The 20,082-nt window shown below is 38.4% G+C and overlaps 1 protein-coding gene across 1 annotated transcript in view; it reads left to right on the top strand.

Annotated features, from left to right (window-relative positions):
- LNPEP (leucyl and cystinyl aminopeptidase) overlaps positions 1–11,500 on the top strand; it is a 57,380-nt gene extending 45,880 nt beyond the window's left edge. The window contains exons 12-17 of the mRNA XM_065874044.1: positions 771–924; positions 6,208–6,392; positions 7,897–8,058; positions 9,827–9,967; positions 10,641–10,722; positions 11,375–11,500. Of these exons, the coding sequence (XP_065730116.1) occupies positions 771–924; positions 6,208–6,392; positions 7,897–8,058; positions 9,827–9,967; positions 10,641–10,722; positions 11,375–11,500 (850 nt within the window). The remainder of the gene's footprint in view (positions 1–770; positions 925–6,207; positions 6,393–7,896; positions 8,059–9,826; positions 9,968–10,640; positions 10,723–11,374) is intronic.
- The last annotated feature ends 8,582 nt before the right edge of the window (positions 11,501–20,082 follow it).

Raw genomic sequence — 20,082 nt, forward strand, 5'->3', positions numbered from 1 at the left:
TGACTTACCTCTCCAGCCAGTCACTGCAATGGCAGTGACCCCGTGTATGAATATCCTCTGAAGAGCAAGATTACTGGTTCAGGTTGTGAATGGGTCAGACACACAAGGAATATTCAAATGTGTTCCTTCTGACTGCTCTTGACTGTCCTATTTTGGTTCATATTTTATGAAGTGACCTTACATCATCTCAGCCACCATTGTTGTGATTTCTGTAAAGTGGTTAATTTTTTAAATGTGTTCACCATAAATTCACAGCAGACCTTGCCTTAGCAAGTTTGACAAATTCCCATACAAATAACAAATAGAAAAGTTCTTTCTGATTCAAATCCTCTTTCTGCCACTTGCTCTCACAAGTGGTGAGAGCAAGTGGCAGAAATAAAAGTAATTAATACATAAATAAAAGTAATTAAAATAAATAAAATAAAATAAATAAAAGTAATTAATACATAAATAAAATTAGCACTCTTCATCTTTTCTCACCTAAAATATTATAATACTTTTCCTGAATCAGTAGTAATTTACAGGTGACTTATATAACACAAGCTGAGCTATTGTTTATTTTTCCTGCGATGTGTCTTCAACCTTGAGTCACACACACGAACTAATCAAAGATAATAATATTTAGTCTAACTTTACAGAATACCACCCAAAGCTTAAAATTTAGGTCTTCAGGATCCCCCCACCCGCTATCTAGCCATTTGTCTCTCAGCATACATACAGTTCATCTGCCTGTCTTGGCATATTTACTTTTTTGTTCTTTTACCCTTTAGCCTAGGCAAGGTGCCTCTTCAGAGAGCTTTTGATTTGATTGATTATCTTAGAAATGAGACCTGTACTGCACCCATCACTGAAGCCCTGTTCCAGACAGAACTCATCTATAACCTTGAAGAACTGGGGCACATGGATCTGGCCTCAAAACTGGTGGTAAATCTGCCTTTTTGCCAAGTTCTCTTTGTTGCTTGCCTTTCCTGGTGTTATGCATGTTCTGTTCAGCACTAATAGACTGAAAAAGCAACCAGTTGAATTCCATTTTCTTCACTTAGTTATGAAATCTTTACTTTGAATCAAAATGTCATTTCTTACCTTGATGAGTTGATGAAGGGTTAACATGACATGATCTTGTCTGAATATCAAAATACAGACTTCTGAGAAAATGGGGCCACATGAAAAGAAAACGTCTCTATTCATATCTTGGTTTATTTTTATATAATAAATGCTTGAAATAGGCCCTTTTGCAAAGTAGTGCTCCCCATTCATTTCCTAGTGGTCATTATAAAATGACAGTTATGTTTGTACTGAGAATATTCTGTTTTGGGAGTCCTCACTGATAACTGTCTTATGGATCGTGATGCTGGTGAACGTAAGTTTCTCTGCAAAGCACTAAAGGAGCCTTGGTATTGGAGACTGTTTTAGCTTTTTTAAAACCAACTGCCTGATCTTAACAGTTGTTATTTTCGACACTTTCAGTATTAAATTGTTGACAGTGTCTTTAAAAGTTTGGGAAGGAGTGATGAATTCTTTGTCTTATCTAATTCTCTGAATCACATTCTGACAACAAGGTTTGCTTTATAAACTAGTCAGGTTTTCCAAGGACCAGGCAAAAGGCAGCTTTCAGGAAAAAGAAGAAGGTGATGGGCCAGGAATTAGATTAAGTCTTTTAAGATTTTGGTGTCCTCACTGTTAAAAAGAAGGTGTTGGATTGCTTTTTTTTTTTTTAATCCTCTTTTCTGCTGCTCTTTCTATTACGCCGCACAACCCCTGTGATGACTTCTCTCATCACGTGCGAGATTCTCAGTGCGGGGAGGGAGCGCAGGACAGGGGGCCATATGGAGTTTGAAAAGCACCTTTCCTACAAGTTTCTGATCTGAACCCAAAGGAGCCACACACCCCCGTCCCTACCCGTAAGTGAGATGCTTCAGTTAGGTGATTTCTGAGGCATCTTCTAATTACTAAGATTTTTATCATTCTTCTATTTCATAAGGCTTTCAACTACCAGCCTTAATAAAAACCAGCACCTGCAATGTGACCTGGCCCATAGTGACACTCAATAAATGTTGAATGAATAAGTGAGTGAAACATACCAGAAACAAGTACATTTCGGTGCTTATTATATTCTGCACACCCTGCTTAGTGCTTAATGCAGATTACCTCATTTAATCCTCACACAATGCCAAATAGCTATTTCTACCCCCATTACATAGATGAGAAACTAAATAAATTCCCCAGAGTCACTTACCTAGTAAATGATAAAGCTGAGATTCAAACCCAGATTACTTTCATTCCAGACTGCTCTTTGTGTTATATGGCTGTATTTTGTGTTTTAGCAATGTCATCTTTCAGAGAGGATACCCTTTTATTGGAAAAATCAAAGCCGTTTCTTGCTATCTTTTTTTCCCCTTTTTTAAACTGATATTTTAAATCAAAATAGTTTGAAGGCTTGTTAAAGTTCATGATGGCAGAAGCCACTCTTCTGCCTGCCTCTCTCCATTAACTCTGTTGAGGGCCTGGTGTCAGGAAGCACTTGATACTCAGGCTGTCCCTGTGCTGAGAACACAGGTGCTGAACTCAGTTCAAGGAGTTAGATCTTTTGAATATTTTCCTACTGTGACACTCAGCTAACTCTGCATCTTCATCCCAAATGATGATTTCCAGTTTCCTGGGCAGGTATGTGTTTATTCAGAACATAGCAGAATATACATAACCCCAGTCCATGGGATTAGTGGTTAGAGGGCAAGGGCAGGAGGCTTAGTATGTGTTTGTAAGACCCTTACTGCTGGAGGTCTTCGTGCACTTGATTGTTAGTTAAAAGTCATGTTAGCTTTAATTCAAGAGGGAGAAACTGTATCTTTAAAATTCTTATTCTAATCTTAGGGCATTCTAGTAGCATTAAAATTCTTAAAATATGAAATCTGACACACCATAGATGAGATTAGAATGGCAGACCTTTCTGAGACCTTAGATCCAATCTTCAAATCGTATTTGTAAGTAAGACTGATGTCTAATTAATTTTTTAAGTCAGTGTCACCAGAGCATTGTGTACATTTATTGGTCACTGTGTTATTTAGGCTGCACAGACCCACGTAACATATATTACCCATATATAACATTTTGTGATGTCTTCTGTGGTGTGTGGTGAGTCTGGAAGCACATTTGAGTTGTGTTAAATTGTTCACATCTGATGCTAAAATCTGATCTCAGTCATATTCCCGTTTCATCACTTATAACTCTATCATTCTTTTACATATGAGGGCTTGGTGGGATAATCCTTTTGCAATAAAAGCTGACACTTCACTTTTAAGAAGCTCAGTTGACCCATAAAAGAACTCCCTGGGAACATCAGTGTAAAATTAAAGTAGTAAATCAAAACGTAATATATAACGTAAGTGTCAGCATCTTGCCCTGTGTTTTATTTTTAAAACCATTTTGTGTTATTGTTGTTGCATATTATTGCATGTACATAGCTTATATCACTCATCAATTTATTCCCTCTCCCTACCATCTTCACTTTATGAAATCAGAGGATTGAATTCCATTGTTTAATGAGGTTAAATTTCAAAAAATTAATGCAGAACCAGGGAAAAACAGGTTTAATTTTATTTCTAAAAAGGAAAGATAATTTGAAGCACTTGCTGTGATTTATTAATATTAAAAATATAGGGCTTCCCTGGTGGCGCAGTGGTTGAGAGTCCGCCTGCCGATGCAGGCGACATGGGTTCGTGCCCCAGTCTGGGAGGATCCCACATGCCACGGAGCGGCTGGGCCTGTAAGCCATGGCTGCTGAGCCTGCGTGTCCGGAGCCTGTGCTCCTCAACGGGAGTGGCCACAGCAGTGAGAGGCCCACGTACCGCAAAAAAAAAAAAAAAAAATTAAAAATATAACCTGAATCACTTACAAAAAGATTTTATAATCCAAATTTTCTAAAAACAGAATTATTCTTTTTTTAAATACAATCTTTTACTCTTTTATGTTATCATTTGAAATATTTTTTTCAAATGATAAAAATGATCCAGCTTGCAGGACATTAGTTCCCTGACCAGGAATTGAACCAGGGCCGCCGTGGCAGTGAAAACGCCAAGTCCTAACCACTGGACCGCCAGGGAATTCCCCTGAGATATATTTAAAATCAGCTGTTTGGGGACTTCCTCTTGACTCTTTGGTACAGAGTATAAGTAGTAAAGTTATACCCCGTAATTCCAATGGAGTAACTGCTCAGGAATTTAGCATCTTCAAGTGTCAGGTTTCCCATACTTCCAGTACTTTAAAGTTCTGTTTTTCCCCACTGGCTTCTTTGTTTTAGTAAACTCTTAAGGATCATTGCCATCTTTCTCCACTGAATTTTTTTTAATGGTATTGTAAGTATGGAACTTTTTTCTCTCTCTCTCTCTCTCATTCTTCCTTTGTTTCTTTTTGACAGTTATGAGTAGCTTTTAAATTTCTTTTCTGCATCATAATGCTATCATGAAGCCATTGAGAAAGTCAGGACAGTGGAAGACAACATGTGCCAGTGCAGTCATGTGTATCCAGCAGGATCTCCTGCATTGCTTTTATGTTCCTTGCACTATCAGTCAGCATGGCAAGTATTTTTCCACTTCACATCTTCCCAATGACTGGCAAGCTTTGTTACTCACACGTTCCACAAGGTGTCTTTTCTCTATTTCATTGCTTTTGAAGCAAACAAACAAAAGGGAGTTTGAGTCCGTCTTCTTGTACAGATTCCTTTTTCCATTCTCACAGTCAGATCCACAAGAGACTTATTCAGAGAAGGTCTGGTGAGAAAATGGCCTCAGCAGTTTAAAACTCTCCAACTAGGATTCATTTTAACTATTGACAGAGGCACTCTAGAAGAATATGCTCTGTGAGGAGCCTGAACTAATGTGGGGGTGTTAAGAGGTGTTGTATGTGGTCATCTGTGGCACTTGACTACTTGAGATGAGACATGGCAGTGATGGTGTTAGAGTACCAGTGGGAGGAGACCCTCCTGTGCCGAGAACCCTGTGGGCCGGGATGCCTCTAAATTTTCGTTTTGAGTCTCCTTATTTGTAGCCATGAAGGTTTTCTAAAAAAATACCTATCAGCATTTTTATATTAGAATTTTTGTTCCTTTTAGTGACATTCATAAATGCATATTTTATATGGTGATTTTTTTTTAATCCCCTGTGTCCTCACTCCTCCCCCCTGCACCACAGCTTGGAATATGGAGATAGTTCCATATACTATGAACAGCTTCCACACTTTTGTTCTGAGAAGAGATGAAAAAGAAATAAGATACCTGTTGATTTCTTAATACCACAAGTATATATTTAAGAATGATATCTCATTCAGAAGTAATTATAACAATGGACTTAATAGTAGATGATTCCATTGAATAACTGTTAATTTTCTTAAGTGTGATAAGGTATTATGGTTACATAGGGGAATTGCATGCTGAAGTATTTATAAATGAAATATCATGATATCTATAACTTACTTTCATATAGTTGAGCTAAAACCAGAAAAATATGTGTGTATGTGTTGCTATACACAAATGTAAGAGTGTTAAAAAAAAACAGTGAATCTAACATATGGGTATGTATTTTACTATTCTTGGGGCTTTCCTGTAGGTTTGAAATTTTTTTAAATAAAAAGTTGGGGAAGGAGAAAAATAACTATAAACAACTATTCTTCCCTGCAGGCCTCATTTTCTTGCTAATTTGATTAGATTAATTTGTTATAGCATCAAACTAGATGATATTTTAAATATTCCTTTAACACTGGATTCAGAAACATTTAAGCGTCTACCCATCAGTAAAGAAGTATATTTTTCTCTCACTGCTGAATGGATTTATGGATTCTGAAGTCACGAGGTCAGGAAGTTCCAGCTTCCTTCCAGCAGTGGTGATAGGTGATACTTTTTGGCAGGAAAATAACTTCTAGCTGAGTATACACAGAAGAAAGGTTCCCTACTGCACGGAAGTCATTAATTCTCTCTGTCTTATGTCATTAAGTCCACCTTGGCTATAGCAACCTTATTTATGGCCTTAGTTATTGAAGGGTTCTATCCCAGCTCTATGTGGACTTCATATGTCAGTTGATATTTAGTGAGTAATGCCTGTGTCCCCCTTTTTTTTCTCTTTGGGTGAGTGTTGGGAAAAAAGAGAACTAGTTGTCCTGATTTTTCTGGTTGTCCTAATTATGATCACTCTGTTACAATCTATTCTGTCTCTCTAGACCAAGGTATTTAAATTGCTTCAAAGGCAAATCCAGCAGCAGACGTGGACTGATGAGGGCAGCCCATCTGCTCGGGAACTGCGATCAGCCTTGCTAGACTTTGCTTGCACCCACAGCCTGGAGAACTGCAGCACTGCCGCCATGAAGCTGTTTAACGACTGGGTGGCATCCAATGGAACTCAGAGGTGATGTGCGCATCCACTCAAATGACCTCGCTTTCTCTTCTGTGCCCTACATCGTATACTGAAACCAGGACCTCTGCGTCCTGGGTCATAAATGTTATACATCAGTGCTGATGTAGGTGAACTCTATGTACCTGATTCTCAAGCACGACTGTTTGTGTGTGTGTGTGTGCGTGTGTGTGTGTGTGGTAAAGTACATATAAAGTTTAACATCTTAACAATTTTTAAGTGTACGGTTCAGTAGTGCAAGTATATTCACACTGTTGTGCAACAGGTCTCCAGAATTCTTTCATCTTGCAAAACTGAAACTCTTTACCCAAACAGCAGCTCCCCATTTTCCCCCCACTCTGGCCCTTGACAGCCGCCATTCTACCGTCTGTTTTAGGAGTTTTACTGCTCTAAATACCTCATATAAGTGAAATCATACAGTATGTGTCTTTTTGTGACTGGTTTATTTCACTTAACATAATATCCTTAAGACTCATCCATGTTGTAGCATATGTCAGAATTTCCTTTCTTTTTAAGGCTGAATAATCCATTGTATGTATGTACCACATTTTGTTCATCCATTCATCCATTGATAGACATTTGGGTTGCTTCCACCTTCTGGCTCTTGTGAATAATGCTGCTATGAACATAGGTGTACAAATACCTCTTTGAGACCCTGCTTCAGTTCTTTCATATATTGTATATACCTAGAAGTGGTATTGCTGGATCATATGGTAGTTTCATTTTTAATTTTATAAGAACCCCCATAATGTGTTCCATAGGGACTGCGCTATTTTACATTCCTACCAACAGTGCACAAGGGTTCCAGTTTCTCCACATCCTCACAGATACTTATTCTCTGGGTTCTTGATGGCAGCTCTCCTAATGGGTGTGAGGCGTCAAATCTCTTTTAGGAGTAAAACACAGCAGGTGGAGTTAGCAGTTAGTAGAAATGTTTTTGATGATGATTGGTTCTCTCCAGGTTCCTTACTGGGCATTATGGGAAAAGATTCAAGCATCAGGTGGGGTATTTGGGTAACCTGTTGAAGCCCTCTTCAGCTCTGAGATCTTGATAAGGCAGCAAACTGTGCTTCTACCCCTCTTCTCACCCCTCCTGCTACATTTGCTGCTGTATTTCGACCATGGGACTTACCACACTGTATTATGATGTATATATTTACTGTTCTGTACTTGGTGATAGCCTGTGAGTTCCTGAGGGCAGAGACTGTGTCTCATTCTTCTTCCCCTCCACAATGTCCAGCCAGTTGCTTGCCTGGTTCTTTGTGGGTACACAGTGAATAATTATTGTATTAAATTGAATTGATATTCTTTTAGTCACACCACTAAGAAAGTAGCAACCACTGAATTAATCATTTTCTTGACAATTAATTGTACAGTAAAGACTGTTATTATTACCTGCTCTGTACCCCAGAACACTACCACTAGTCAATTCCTTGCCTTTGTATTCAGGTTTTTTTTTTTTTCTTGTTCTTCTCATACTTGACCACCTCTCTTACAGCCTACCCACTGATGTCATGACGACTGTGTTCAAGGTTGGAGCGAAAACTGAGAGAGGCTGGTCATTCCTCTTAAGCAAATATGCCTCTGTAGGCTCTGAAGCAGAGAAGAATAAAATACTTGAAGCTCTTGCCAGCTCAGAGGATGTACGGAAACTTTACTGGTATGAAACCACCAAAGGAATATGATCTATAGAAACCAAAAGCATAAAAGCACCATGCTCCTCCGGTGGGGATCCCCCTTTTCCTCCCTTTGCTCACAGGCCGGACCTGACTTGGACAGTATGGTGAGGAGCCTGCATGTGCAGGGCTTCGTCTCAGGGATCGGACCTGTACCCATAAGAGGCAGTGCTTTGCCCAGAAGAGACTGGAGATGCCAAGAGTCACAGCCCTGCTTTCTCCTTAAAAACGTCTTCATCCCCTTGGCGTGTTGTCTTTAATTCCACAGTTAGTGCTTCGTTCTTTTTGGTCAAGGCATTGTTCTGTCGCAGCTGTCATTTTGAAAATGCAGACACTTCAGAAAAAGGTACCATGTAAAAGCTGATAGGTTACACCTTCATGCGAGTTTGTCAGGCTTTTCCTTTTTAATTACTCAGCTGATAAAGACCTGAAAATGGAAGCTTCACATGGGGAAAAAAGGGCAGTGAGTAGGGCCTCCCAACAGGAAGAACAGTCAGTGGCAGGGGAGAGGAGCTCTGAGTAGCCTAGAGAAATAGGAAGTATCTCGAAAGAAAGTCAGTGCCAGAAAGGGGTGGAGGGAGGCACTTGGGTCTCGTTGCTTCTCTTGTATAATTTTGCTCATATAAATCATAATAGTGTCCCAGAGATGTCTTCAGCACCTGCCCAGATCCACTTTCCAAAGGATACACTGTAAATGGTCATTTTCTTTAAAGTAGTAGCCAGCCTCTGACCCAAACAAATAGAGAAAAGGTTTTGTTTTTAAATTAGTTATAATTTTGTTTTAGACTATTAATACACTGATAAATTTCCACGAGAAAGTATTTAAACAGTACCTAAGAAAATGGTGTAAAACGTGAAAGTATCTCTTGTTTGATCCTTTACTTCTGTTCTTATCCTCTCCTCTGTTAACAGTGTCAGTCCTGGTCTGAGTATTTATAGGTTTATACTATACCCAGTGTTTTATGATGTTCTTTTTAGTGAATGATCAGTCTTTGAAATCTACCATAAAGCCTACTTCATTTTTTTATAGCTGTGTATTATTCCATAACATGGCTCTATCATAGTTTATTAATCCATCACATCTCAGTGAGCATTTGGGTTTTTTCCCCTATTAAAAATACTGCTGCATTCTTTTTGTGTTTTCTCACTATAAGCAGATATTATCACATAGTAAATGCTTACATTCAAATGCCCAGCTTTAATATTTATTAGCTGTGTAACTGGGGCAATTACATAACCTCAGCTTCTTAAACTGTAAAATGTGGATAGGTAGTAATGACCTATTTCAAGCATTGTTATTCAATAATTTAGAACATTATCTAGTACACATGAAGTATCAGTAAATTTATTGAGTGTATTCTGAAATGTATCTTCATTTTCATATGACAGCCCAGTTTTTTAAGAGTAATAAGATACCTCCCTATTCAAATCAAATCGTTTTTTAACGGAAAAAAATGTAGTCTTCAGAATTATAATAAATTCTACTAGAATTTATTTCCTAAATGTCCTTATTACATCAAGAACTATTTATTACTATGTGACAGTACATTAAACCGCTTATCTCATTGGTGAGTTTTTCCTCCATTTAAAAAAAATGACAAGTTTTCACTCTATTAATGAATCTTAGACTAACCCCAAGCTTATATCCCTTGAATTGCCACAGAGCTTTAATTAGGAGACCAGTATTAATTTAAATTCAGTCATCACTTCATCATGAATAATTCTGGAAGCTAAATCTGCTTTGCTCTTCAGGTTAATGAAAAGTAGCCTCGATGGAGATACCATCCGAACACAAAAGTTGTCATTTATCATTAGAACAGTGGGCCGGCATTTTCCTGGACACTTACTGGCGTGGGATTTTGTCAAAGAGAACTGGAGTAAGCTTGTACAGAAGTAAGTTTCTCAAAGAATCCCTAATTTTTAGTGTTCGCGGGCTCTGCATTTGAAAACAGTTCCCAGGGTTGTACTGGTTCGCAAGAGTTACATGTTGCTGTGAGACGAAAAATGCTTCAGTTCTAGTTTAACTAAACACCCAGAAATCCGTAAACATAATTCCGTAGTTCCATGGCAGGAGTCATGTAACAGTGGTGTTCCATGGAAGTTCCACTGGTGCTAATCAAGCCCAACCTTGCTCCCCGCTGGCTCACATGGCTTGGCCTGGCCACGCCACGGACTCTTTCAGAATAGCTGTTTAGTTACATGTGTTGAAAATACCTCCTCACTACCAGGGGATTGGTTAGGAGCTCACACCCAGCTCAATAGCACATGTAGCTCATTTTTTCCTTTAAATCAATAATGACACCTTCTGGGTGTCTGATGTGATTTTTGAGGAGAAAATGGGCCAAGAATTTCTCTGGAACTCCTTCTGCCCACTCTTTCCTCCCACTGGCAGAGGTGTGTATGGGATGACTCCGGATGTACCGAGCTGCCGTTCCCAGGGGCAGGACTCCTCTCTGCCTTGGGCATGTGTAGCTTACATTAAACATTTCCTTTGCACTCAGGAACTTTGCTTACCAGCAGCTGACTCATTTTTTTGCTTTTCACCCTTATGTTTGTGTTGCTTCAGGTTCCATCTGGGTTCCTATACCATACAAAGTATTGTTGCTGGATCAACTCACCTGTTTTCAACAAAGGCACATTTATCTGAGGTTGGTTGTATAAAATGCTACTGGGGAGGTTGGGTATCCCTTTGCCCTCAGGGTGCTCAGTTTAAGTCAGATGGTGGCTTCTCATGCCAAATCCTGTCCCTTCTCTCTGTCTGCCTTCATCAATGCTAATGATTCTGCATCTGGATTATTTCTAAAGGGTAGATATACAGCAATGAGGAAAAATCCTGATTCCATTCTCAACAATATTCCTTTGTCTCCCTAATACAAATGAGTTTTTTGAATTAAAATCAACATATGCCAAGTTTCTTTGTAGGTGGTGATTAAATTGTTTTTGAAGAATTCCATTCCAAGGGTAAAATTGGGCACCAGGCCTAACTTTAGACTCTACCTTATTTACTGTTACTTGCCCTTTTTTTTTTTTTTTTTTTCCCCTACTTTAGATTTGAAAAATTCATCCTTGTGGGAGTAAGGGGAATTCATTTTTAAAAATTACTTCACATTTCACCATACTTGATCAGGAACTCGATGTAAATACCTCAAATATTAAAATACAATATTTCTCATCTCTACTTCTCTTAAGACATCAGCACGGCCATCACTAACTTAAAGCTTATTTGAAAAGGATATTCAGAGTTACCTGAGAAATACCATCCTTTTCTTGTTTTGAAATACTTCTGTGTGCAACTTACAGGTCCAGGCATTCTTTGAAAATCAGTCAGAGGCAACCTTTCGACTTCGTTGTGTCCAGGAGGCTTTGGAAGTCATTCAGCTGAACATCCAGTGGGTGGAAAAGAACCTTAAAACTCTGACGTTTTAGCTGTAGCATGCATACCTGCACCTCATTCGGTCACCCATTCAGACAGCTTGTTAACTTGGGCTCTGCTGCTTTTGCAAAAGCCAGGGTGAAACCAGGATCGCTGCTGAGTTGTTTGCACTCTTAGGAGTTATAGTTTGCTCAGGGCCCGTCTGTGTTTTTCATCTGTCTTTTCTAAAATGTCTTTGGGCAGTGTGTAGTTATTTATTACCAAATTATATTCATCTACATGCCAACCATCTACAAAAACAATGGGTAATTTTCTACTTTGAAGATATTCAAATGGAGAAAAAATATCTGTTTTGGAATTCTGTTCTATCTCTCAGTATCTGGAAAGTGCTGACACCGTGAAATAAGGAAAGAGCTACCATAGGAGCCACCATCTTTGCAGGCTGCTGGTTTATTAGCCACTTGTTGCTTCTTGTTGAGAGATGTTATTTGAATGTGGTTCAAAGTTAGCTTCAAAAAGTATGGTAATGAAGTCGACGAAGCATGCAGCTATACAGAACTGACCTCAAGTGTGCAGATCTACTTTGACTGGCGGTTTTGAATAATCCTTTATTTTCTGGAAGAAGTTTATAACTATTATATTTTTTTTCTGAAGAATAGCCAGGTGCTACAGAATTTTTAATTTTTTGTTGTATTGTAAAGCTAAATAACAAGGCCAAAAGATTAAATTTTCCAAATATTTAACACTTCATTTTTCATCTTTCAGGAAAATATTTCAAACCGAGTTAACGTTAATTACAATTATTTTACTTATGAATTCCAGTATTCTCCAAACCTCCGTACACGTTTATCACTCCCTGCCATAGATACACCTTATGTTATAAATAAGTATTTCTACATTTATGGCAAGCATTTTTTTAATACTGTTGTCTCTTATCCTGACTTTATTACTAAGAATACAATTTGTTTAAGTTGCTTTTTGGCATAATCAGACACTTTCTCTGAATCATACCCGTTGGGTGGATTTTCATTTTATATGATAGAGTTGCATATTAGAAGCATATTTTAAAATAGGGCCTTTGAGAAATTGAACATTTTTATTTAAAGTTCACCACAGTACCTTAAAGGAATAAAGAGAATGTGGGTAGGAGTAACTTGATTTAGGTTTAATATGGTGGGCTTTGAATTTTTTCTACTGTCAGAACCAGTACTTTTCTTGAGTTGAAAAATCAAAGTTTTCTTTTGTAATGGCCAAACGAACAGATTACAAGGAATTGCCATGGAAGGAAAGAAAGAAGGAAAGAAGAAAGAGAGAGAGGAAAGCTTCCAAAACTGTATGGCAGTCTTACTCCTTCTAAAGGAGGAATACCGTACTTGAATTTTTTGAGTTATGCAGACTTATACCTAGATTGTTGTGTTTCTTTGATTCTTAGGAGAAAAGCTTTCTTCGTAATAATTCTTGTACTTTATATTTTGCTTGAAAACATATACATATATAAAGAGGATATTTACCCATTTTTCACCTAAGATTTTCCCATGGAATTCCATCCTTTTTAATGTTATGCTGTCCCATCTATATGGGGCTTCCAAAAACTAACTCTAAGTCAGGAATATAAGGTTAAATAATAGGTAGAACATGTAGTATAATAAGTATTATTGGAGCTTTTGGAGGTTTTTTTCCCCCAGAATTTTATTTCACCACTGTATTTCTGAGAACTCAAATAGATTGAAGCACAGAAGAATAGGATTCTGTCTTACATGAGCACATAGATCCATGACACAGTTAAGTACTGTTTGACAAGTGTTATATTCATTGCAGAGAGACGGTCTACTTGAATTAATAAAAAGACACATCATACTAGATTACTATTATGATGTGCCTTCTTATGGTAGAAGAAAACAATGTATGCTTTGGAGGTCTGAAAGGCTATGAAAGTAGAAATCTAAGGAGTCCACTTTGTTTATATCTAATCACTTGTTAATACCAAGTGATTAGACATAATTAAACTGAAGTCGTGTCAGCTGCCACCATAAGTTTGTGCCTTCCTCCATCTTGTCTTATATAAATCTCTTTAAGTGAAACTGTGTTGTTTGCCATTGTTTTGGTGTTCATGAACTTTCTTACTGTCACTGGTTCTACTTAATGCTAATGTCCTTTGCCTTTCGTGTTTTCATTTTACTGTACTTTAGCCACTGTAGGAACAAAGAGCTGTCAGAAGAGTTCTGGGTATATAGAGGATATTGAGCCGCGTCAGTCTTACTGGGTACAGAACAGAATCCTTTCTGAATATTGGAAAGAAAGAAATGAAAGTTAAGTGATGAGTTTGTTGGATTACCGATAGCCTGTTATTGAGTTGGATTTTAAAAGAGTCTACTCCATCTAAAGCACCTGGAATGATAATCTGCGGTCAGATTGCTGAACATTCACATAGTCCCCATGTATTTCATGGGGCTGCAGGGAAGGTGTATGCATCTCAGGAGATGTGTCATCAGCAGGAACAGCAGTTCCTGGGCCGAGTTTGCAAAACAAGACCTGAATTTCGTAGGTATGATGTAGCTCTTCTTCTCTCTTTTGCCTTTGTTTTTTTTTTTTTTGAATTGGAATTAACTCTCTTTTTAAAGAGCTTTCTTCCTCCTTCTGCCCTCACACCCCCATTTGTACTTTAAAAAGCTTATGTAAATATATATATATATATTTATTTTTTTGCTGGGTTTTACTTTCTTTTATTTTGTGCTTCATTCTCCACATTGACAAGTAAGTACCAAATGAAAAGTGGAAGTCCAAAAGTATGATAAACCTCCTCTTCTCCCTTTCCCTTATTGCCTGCATGGGCAATAGCTAATAGAATAGTGGATTGATTTCTTTGAGTGGCTCTTTGGGGGTATATACTTTTTAAATGTATGTATGTGTTTTGAAATGTTTTTATATTCTTTCATTTTAATATAGTTAGTCCTGATGAAAAGTAAAATATTGTCCTGTGAAAATCTCTTCTACCCTTCCTATTTTTCCTGTATGGACAACAGCTACAGAGTAATTACTTGATTTCCCTTTTTGGAAGGAGATGGTAATAGTGGGAGAAGGGCAGAGTATGTTCTTTTTAAAATGTGTACAAATGTGTTTGCTGCTATTTTGTGGGTGTTTGATTTTGTATTTCCTTCTTCCTTCTCATGGATAAGTAGATATCTAATGGACTGTGAAGGTCCAAAACTATGACAAATGTCCCATTTTCCCCTCTTCTTATTGCCTGTGTGGACATACTAACAGAGTAGTTGTAGTTTCTGTTGCTTTGATCTAATCTGTTCTTGAGGGCAGGGAGAGGGGAGGGTTGTATATTCTTCTTTCAAGTGTACGTAAATGTTATGCTACTTTTTATATATTTTTAAAATTTATTTTATTTATTTTTGGCTGCGTTGGGTCTTTGTTGCTGCACGCGGGCTTTCTCTAGCTGCGGTGAGTGGGGGCTACTCTTTGTTGCAGTGCACGGGCTTCTCATTGCGGTGGCTTCTCTTGTTGCAGAGCATGGGCTCTAGGCGCATGGGCTTCAGTAGTTGCAGCAGGCAGGCTTAGTAGTTGTGGCACAAGGGCTCAGTAGTTGTGGCTCACGGGCTCTAGAGCACAGGCTCAGTAGTTGTGGCACATGGGCTTAGCTGCTCCAAGGCATGTGGGATCTTCCCGGACCAGGGCTCGAACCCGTGTCCCCAGCATCAGCAGGCAGATTCTTAACCACTGCGCCACCCGGGAAGCCCTATGCTACTTTTTAATATTTCATTTTTATATGTGTTCCTCTGCATGAATGCATATATATTTAATGAAAACGGAGGTTCAGAGTATGACAAATCTCTTTTCCCTTTTCCTTATTGCCTCCTTGAGCAATAGCTAGAGTAGTAGTTTTTGTTTTGTGGGGTGGGAGAGAGTGGGGTATGTACTTAATGTATATAAATAAATCTACTACTTTGTATTATAACTAATTCATTTTGTACTACCTCCTTCTCATAGGACATGAAAGTACCTAATGAGACGTGGAGGTCCACATGTTTGACAGTCTTCTCTTGTCCCCTTCCCTTGTTGCTCATGTGGGCAGTGGCTAGTAGTTGATTAGTTTTAGAGGCTCTTTTGTGGGTATTGGGGTACTTTTTAAATATATATTCATGTTTTTACTTCCTTATTATAGTATTTCGTTGGGTACCCAGTCTTTCTCTTGGACCCGTAGGTTGCTAATGAACCACAGAGTTCTGGATGTATAGCAGTCTTCTCCCTTTCCCTTTTTATCTGTGTAGGCAATAATTTTAAAGTAGTTTGGGCTTTTTGAAGTTTTGGGGGGTGGGAAGGGACTAAGGCCAAGATATATACTTTTGAAAATTGTATATGTACAGTGCTAGTTACTATATTGTGTTATTCCATTTTGTACCTGTCCCTTGCTTGGACGTGCAGGTACCTAACGAGATGTGGAGGTCCGGATGTATGAAAATCTCCCCTCTTCCCCTTTCCTTGTTGCCTCTGTGGGCAATAGTTTTAGAGTAGTGTAGATTATTATTTCTACCTCTATCACTCCCTCTCCTGGGAGCGTAGGGATATGTACTTTTTAAAATGTATATAAATGGTTTTTGCTCCTTTTTTCTCTTACTTCATTTTGTACCTAAACCTTTCCATGGATACTTAGGTACATGATGAAAATTAAGGTTCATGCTATGAAAAAAATCTCCTCCCCTTCCCTTGTTACCTGTCTAGGCAATGACTAGTAGCATAGTTGTTTGGAGTTTTGGGGTTTTTTTTTTGGCAGGGTAGTGGGGGATTTCTGGGTTTGCATTTTGTTTTTGTGTCTATAAATGTTTGCTGCATTTTTTTGTTCTTTCACTTCAAACCTAGTGTATTGTTTGGACTTGTAAATATCAAATGTAATGCAGAGGCCCAGATCCAGAGATGTAATAAATCTTTTCCCCTTCCCCTATAACCTGTGTATACCTACAGTAGTATGAGTACTTGAGGATTTGGTTTTCTGTTCTTTGTTTTGAGGTTTTTAATGGGGAATGAGCTTGTTGGGCAAGATATGTAAATTTTTTAATGTATATAAACGTTTCTGCCTCTTTCGGTGTTTATTTCATTTTGAATCCAGGTTTTTGCATAACTATTTAGGAACTTAATGAAAGTTGAGATTGATTCAATGAAAAATCTCCCTGCTCCCCTTCCCTCATTGCCTGGTGGGCAATGGTAGAAGAATAGATGTTTGGCTTCTGTTTTTGGAGAGGCAGGGATGGGAGAGGTCTGGGTGTGTGTGTGTGTACACACTTTTTTAATATATACAAATGTTTGCTACATTTTGTGTGTTATTTCACTTAGTACCCAGTCCTTTGCTGGGATCTGTAGGTACATAATGAAACATGGAGGTCCAGATGTATGATAAATCTCCTCTACTCCCTTCCCTCACTGCCAACATGGGCAATAGTTTAACAATTTGGGGTTCTTTTTGGTTTTTCTTGTTTTTTTTTTTTTTTTTTAAGAGGGAGGAATTATTGGGTTGAGTAGTAGTTAGTGGGAAAGGACAGGGTATGAACTTTTAAAAAATGTGTAAAAATGTTTCCATGTTATTGATTTTATACCTAGTCCTTTGGGTAGATGTCAAGGTACCAGATGCAAATTGAGGAGAAGTGTATGACAGCCTCCCCTTCTCCCCTTCCCCTTGTTGCCTGTGTGGGTAACAGCAAGTAGAAGAGTTGGGCATTGTTTGCTTACTTGTTTCATAGAGATTTATATTTTTGGCAGGGGAATGTTCTTAATACATATGAATGTTTTCATTTGTTATTTTCTTTTGTATTTAGTCCTTTACATGGCTATGTAAGGACTAATGAAAATTGAGTTTCATAGATTAAGTTACTTCTTCCTTTCCCACATATTTGCTCCTTCAGCTGGAGCTAGTATAGTTATTGTTTTGTGGTTTTGTTTTGTTCCCTCGGATATATGCCTTTAAAGATGTAAATATATACATGAATATATATGATTTGCTTTTCTTCCCCCATTATTTTCCTTTAATACTTAGTCCCTTGCAGGGCTCTGAATGTATCTAACTAAAAATGTCCCACCAGATCCCTGCCATCTGACCTAAAGGTGTAGCGTTGTGGTGGTGTAGCTAATGGCAACAGGCATGCCGCAGATAGGATGCAAGAAGACACTTGGATATGGTTGAGTTGTGAAAGCTAATCAGATCCAGCATTTCTTAGGTTGATTCAAACTGAATGAAATGATGAGAAGGGACGTGTACTTTGGAAATCCCAAAAAGTCAAAAAAGACGATACTTCAAGTGTGTTTAAATTTTTTTGCTGATTCATCCCTTAGTGGTAAGCCAGTTGACATACTGCCTAGAACTCACTTGAAGACCCTTGAGAGTAGCTTTTTTTTTTTTTTTTTTTTGCGGTACGCGGGCCTCTCACTGTTGTGGCCTCTCCCGTTGCGGAGCACAGGCTCTGGACGCGCAGGCTCAGGGGCCATGGCTCACGGGCCCAGCCGCTCCGCGGCATGTGGGATCCTCCCGGACCGGGGCACGAACCCCTGTCCCCTGCATCGGCAGGCGGACTCTCAACCACTGTGCCGCCAGGGAAGCCCAGAGTAGCTTCTTTATGAGGCCTGGATTCTGACCCAGTTTGTTGCAGTTCCATCAGTAGCATATTCTTGTGTACTCAGTATAAATTATTTTGGTTTCTGGAATGAATCTTTTGAGTTATTGCCATCATTCTAGTAAATGACAACATGGGCCCCAAAAACTAATCCAAGAAGAATTTGGGTGGCAAACCCTGTCTGTCTTCAGCACCTTACACACGGTAGGGCGAGTTGGCCCTTTCCTACCCAGAGCTTTTCTGCGTGGCTGCACCTGTCTCTCCTCACTTCTCCACTAGCTGAACCATTCCTGTTCATTCTTCCTTTTTGTCTTCAGTGCTTGCACTGTTTGATGTTATCTTATGGTTTTGCATGCATTTCATACATCCAGACCTGTTAGCTTTCAGCATTCTTGAATCATTATTTCACGTTGACTCTTCATCCACCACATGGTAAATGTTATGACTCCACATTTGTCTGTATCTAAGAAAATGCATGTGTAAAATCCATCCATCCCTCTCTCCCTCCCTCCAAGCTTCTGAGCACTATTTGTTTTGTAATTTATAATGAATATAATGCTGAAGAGTTGCCATATTGTTATTTTTAGAAACACTGAGAGATAGGACTCCTAGAAAGTTTGCAAAGAGATGTTATTTACCATATCAAACTCTCAGGTTCTAGTGATGAAAAATTTGCTTATACTTGGCTGTTACTTATACCTGCTGCTGTAGGAAAAATAAAAGTTTATTCATGCCACACTTAACTTTGATCATAAAGAAAAGGGGGCACCTTTTTGGAGTTAGTCATGGTCATCTTTCTTTAGCGGTATTTCTCAACAGTTCTTAATCTGAAATAGTTCAAAGGAAGTAAAGGCCAGGGCTGAGCTGAATGAAATGCTCCAGAACTTGAACTGTGTAAAGCATCAGTTCAGTAATACACTCATGTGTATAAAATGAGAATTATAGCATAATTGGAATATTTGCATTAATCAACAAACTCACATTGAGACACACCATCTTACAGCTAGCTATCTTGATTAAAGCCAAGTGTTCCATATTGCTGTGAAGAATAGTCTGTCAGATGCTTTGGAAAGTAATTACTTCAAAACTTGTAAAAGGTATCACATTTTTGTATTTAAACACTTCTTATAGAGATCTCCAATTCCTTCAATCTGAGCTTGTGGGTAGAATTCTAAATTTGTATCATAATCTTGTCTTTTGTGAAAGATTTTGAAAATAGTATGTATATATAATATTATATATGCAAATTGTGTTTTGTCACTGGTGAAGGGAAAGGCTTATTTTTCTTTATACTTCTGATAACTTGTTTTGCATATGACCAGCACTGACTGAAAGGCATGTGTACCTGCAAACACTGTTGCTTTTTTTGTGAAATGAAAATAAAATTATTTAAATATAAATATTGTGTAGACTATTTGGATAACAAAATTACATATAAAGTGGTTTATCATCTCAGCCCTACCAGGACAGCAACCATATTCATTGTATTTCATAGCTTGCCTCCTACCTCACCAGTGCTCCAGTATCCTTACTGCATGGAACTCAAGGGTTCTTAAACTCATTATCGCCATGTTGGGCTGTCCTGGGCATTGTATGATTATTAACAGCATCCCTGGTCTCTAATGCAAATAGCAACTCCGCTACTCGCACTCTGACCACCAAAAATGTCTCCAGACATTGCTATTAAAGTTTTCAGTGGATGCGTGAGACTCACTCAGCTACATGTACTCCACACAGGGCAATTATTTTTTAGAATGAAATGGTTCTTGTAAATACACAGATCACTTGAGTAGCCATTTGACACAGTAACAGTGCAGTACCTAAATCAGTATGAGATATGTAACTTGTTATGCCAGTGAAAACAAGGAACTCTTATCTTGAAGGTGAAAGACATTGGATGCTAGCGGAGAATACCTCTTGCCTTGATTCACACATAAGTGGAGTATGAGTGCACAGCTTTTTTTGAGGGGCTCTACCAGAGTTAACAGTTCTGGTCAGGTCTAAAATAAGAGCTTCCTTGTTTGATT

This window comes from Phocoena phocoena, chromosome 3 (assembly GCF_963924675.1).
Source record: "Phocoena phocoena chromosome 3, mPhoPho1.1, whole genome shotgun sequence".
Classification (NCBI taxonomy): domain Eukaryota; kingdom Metazoa; phylum Chordata; class Mammalia; order Artiodactyla; family Phocoenidae; genus Phocoena; species Phocoena phocoena.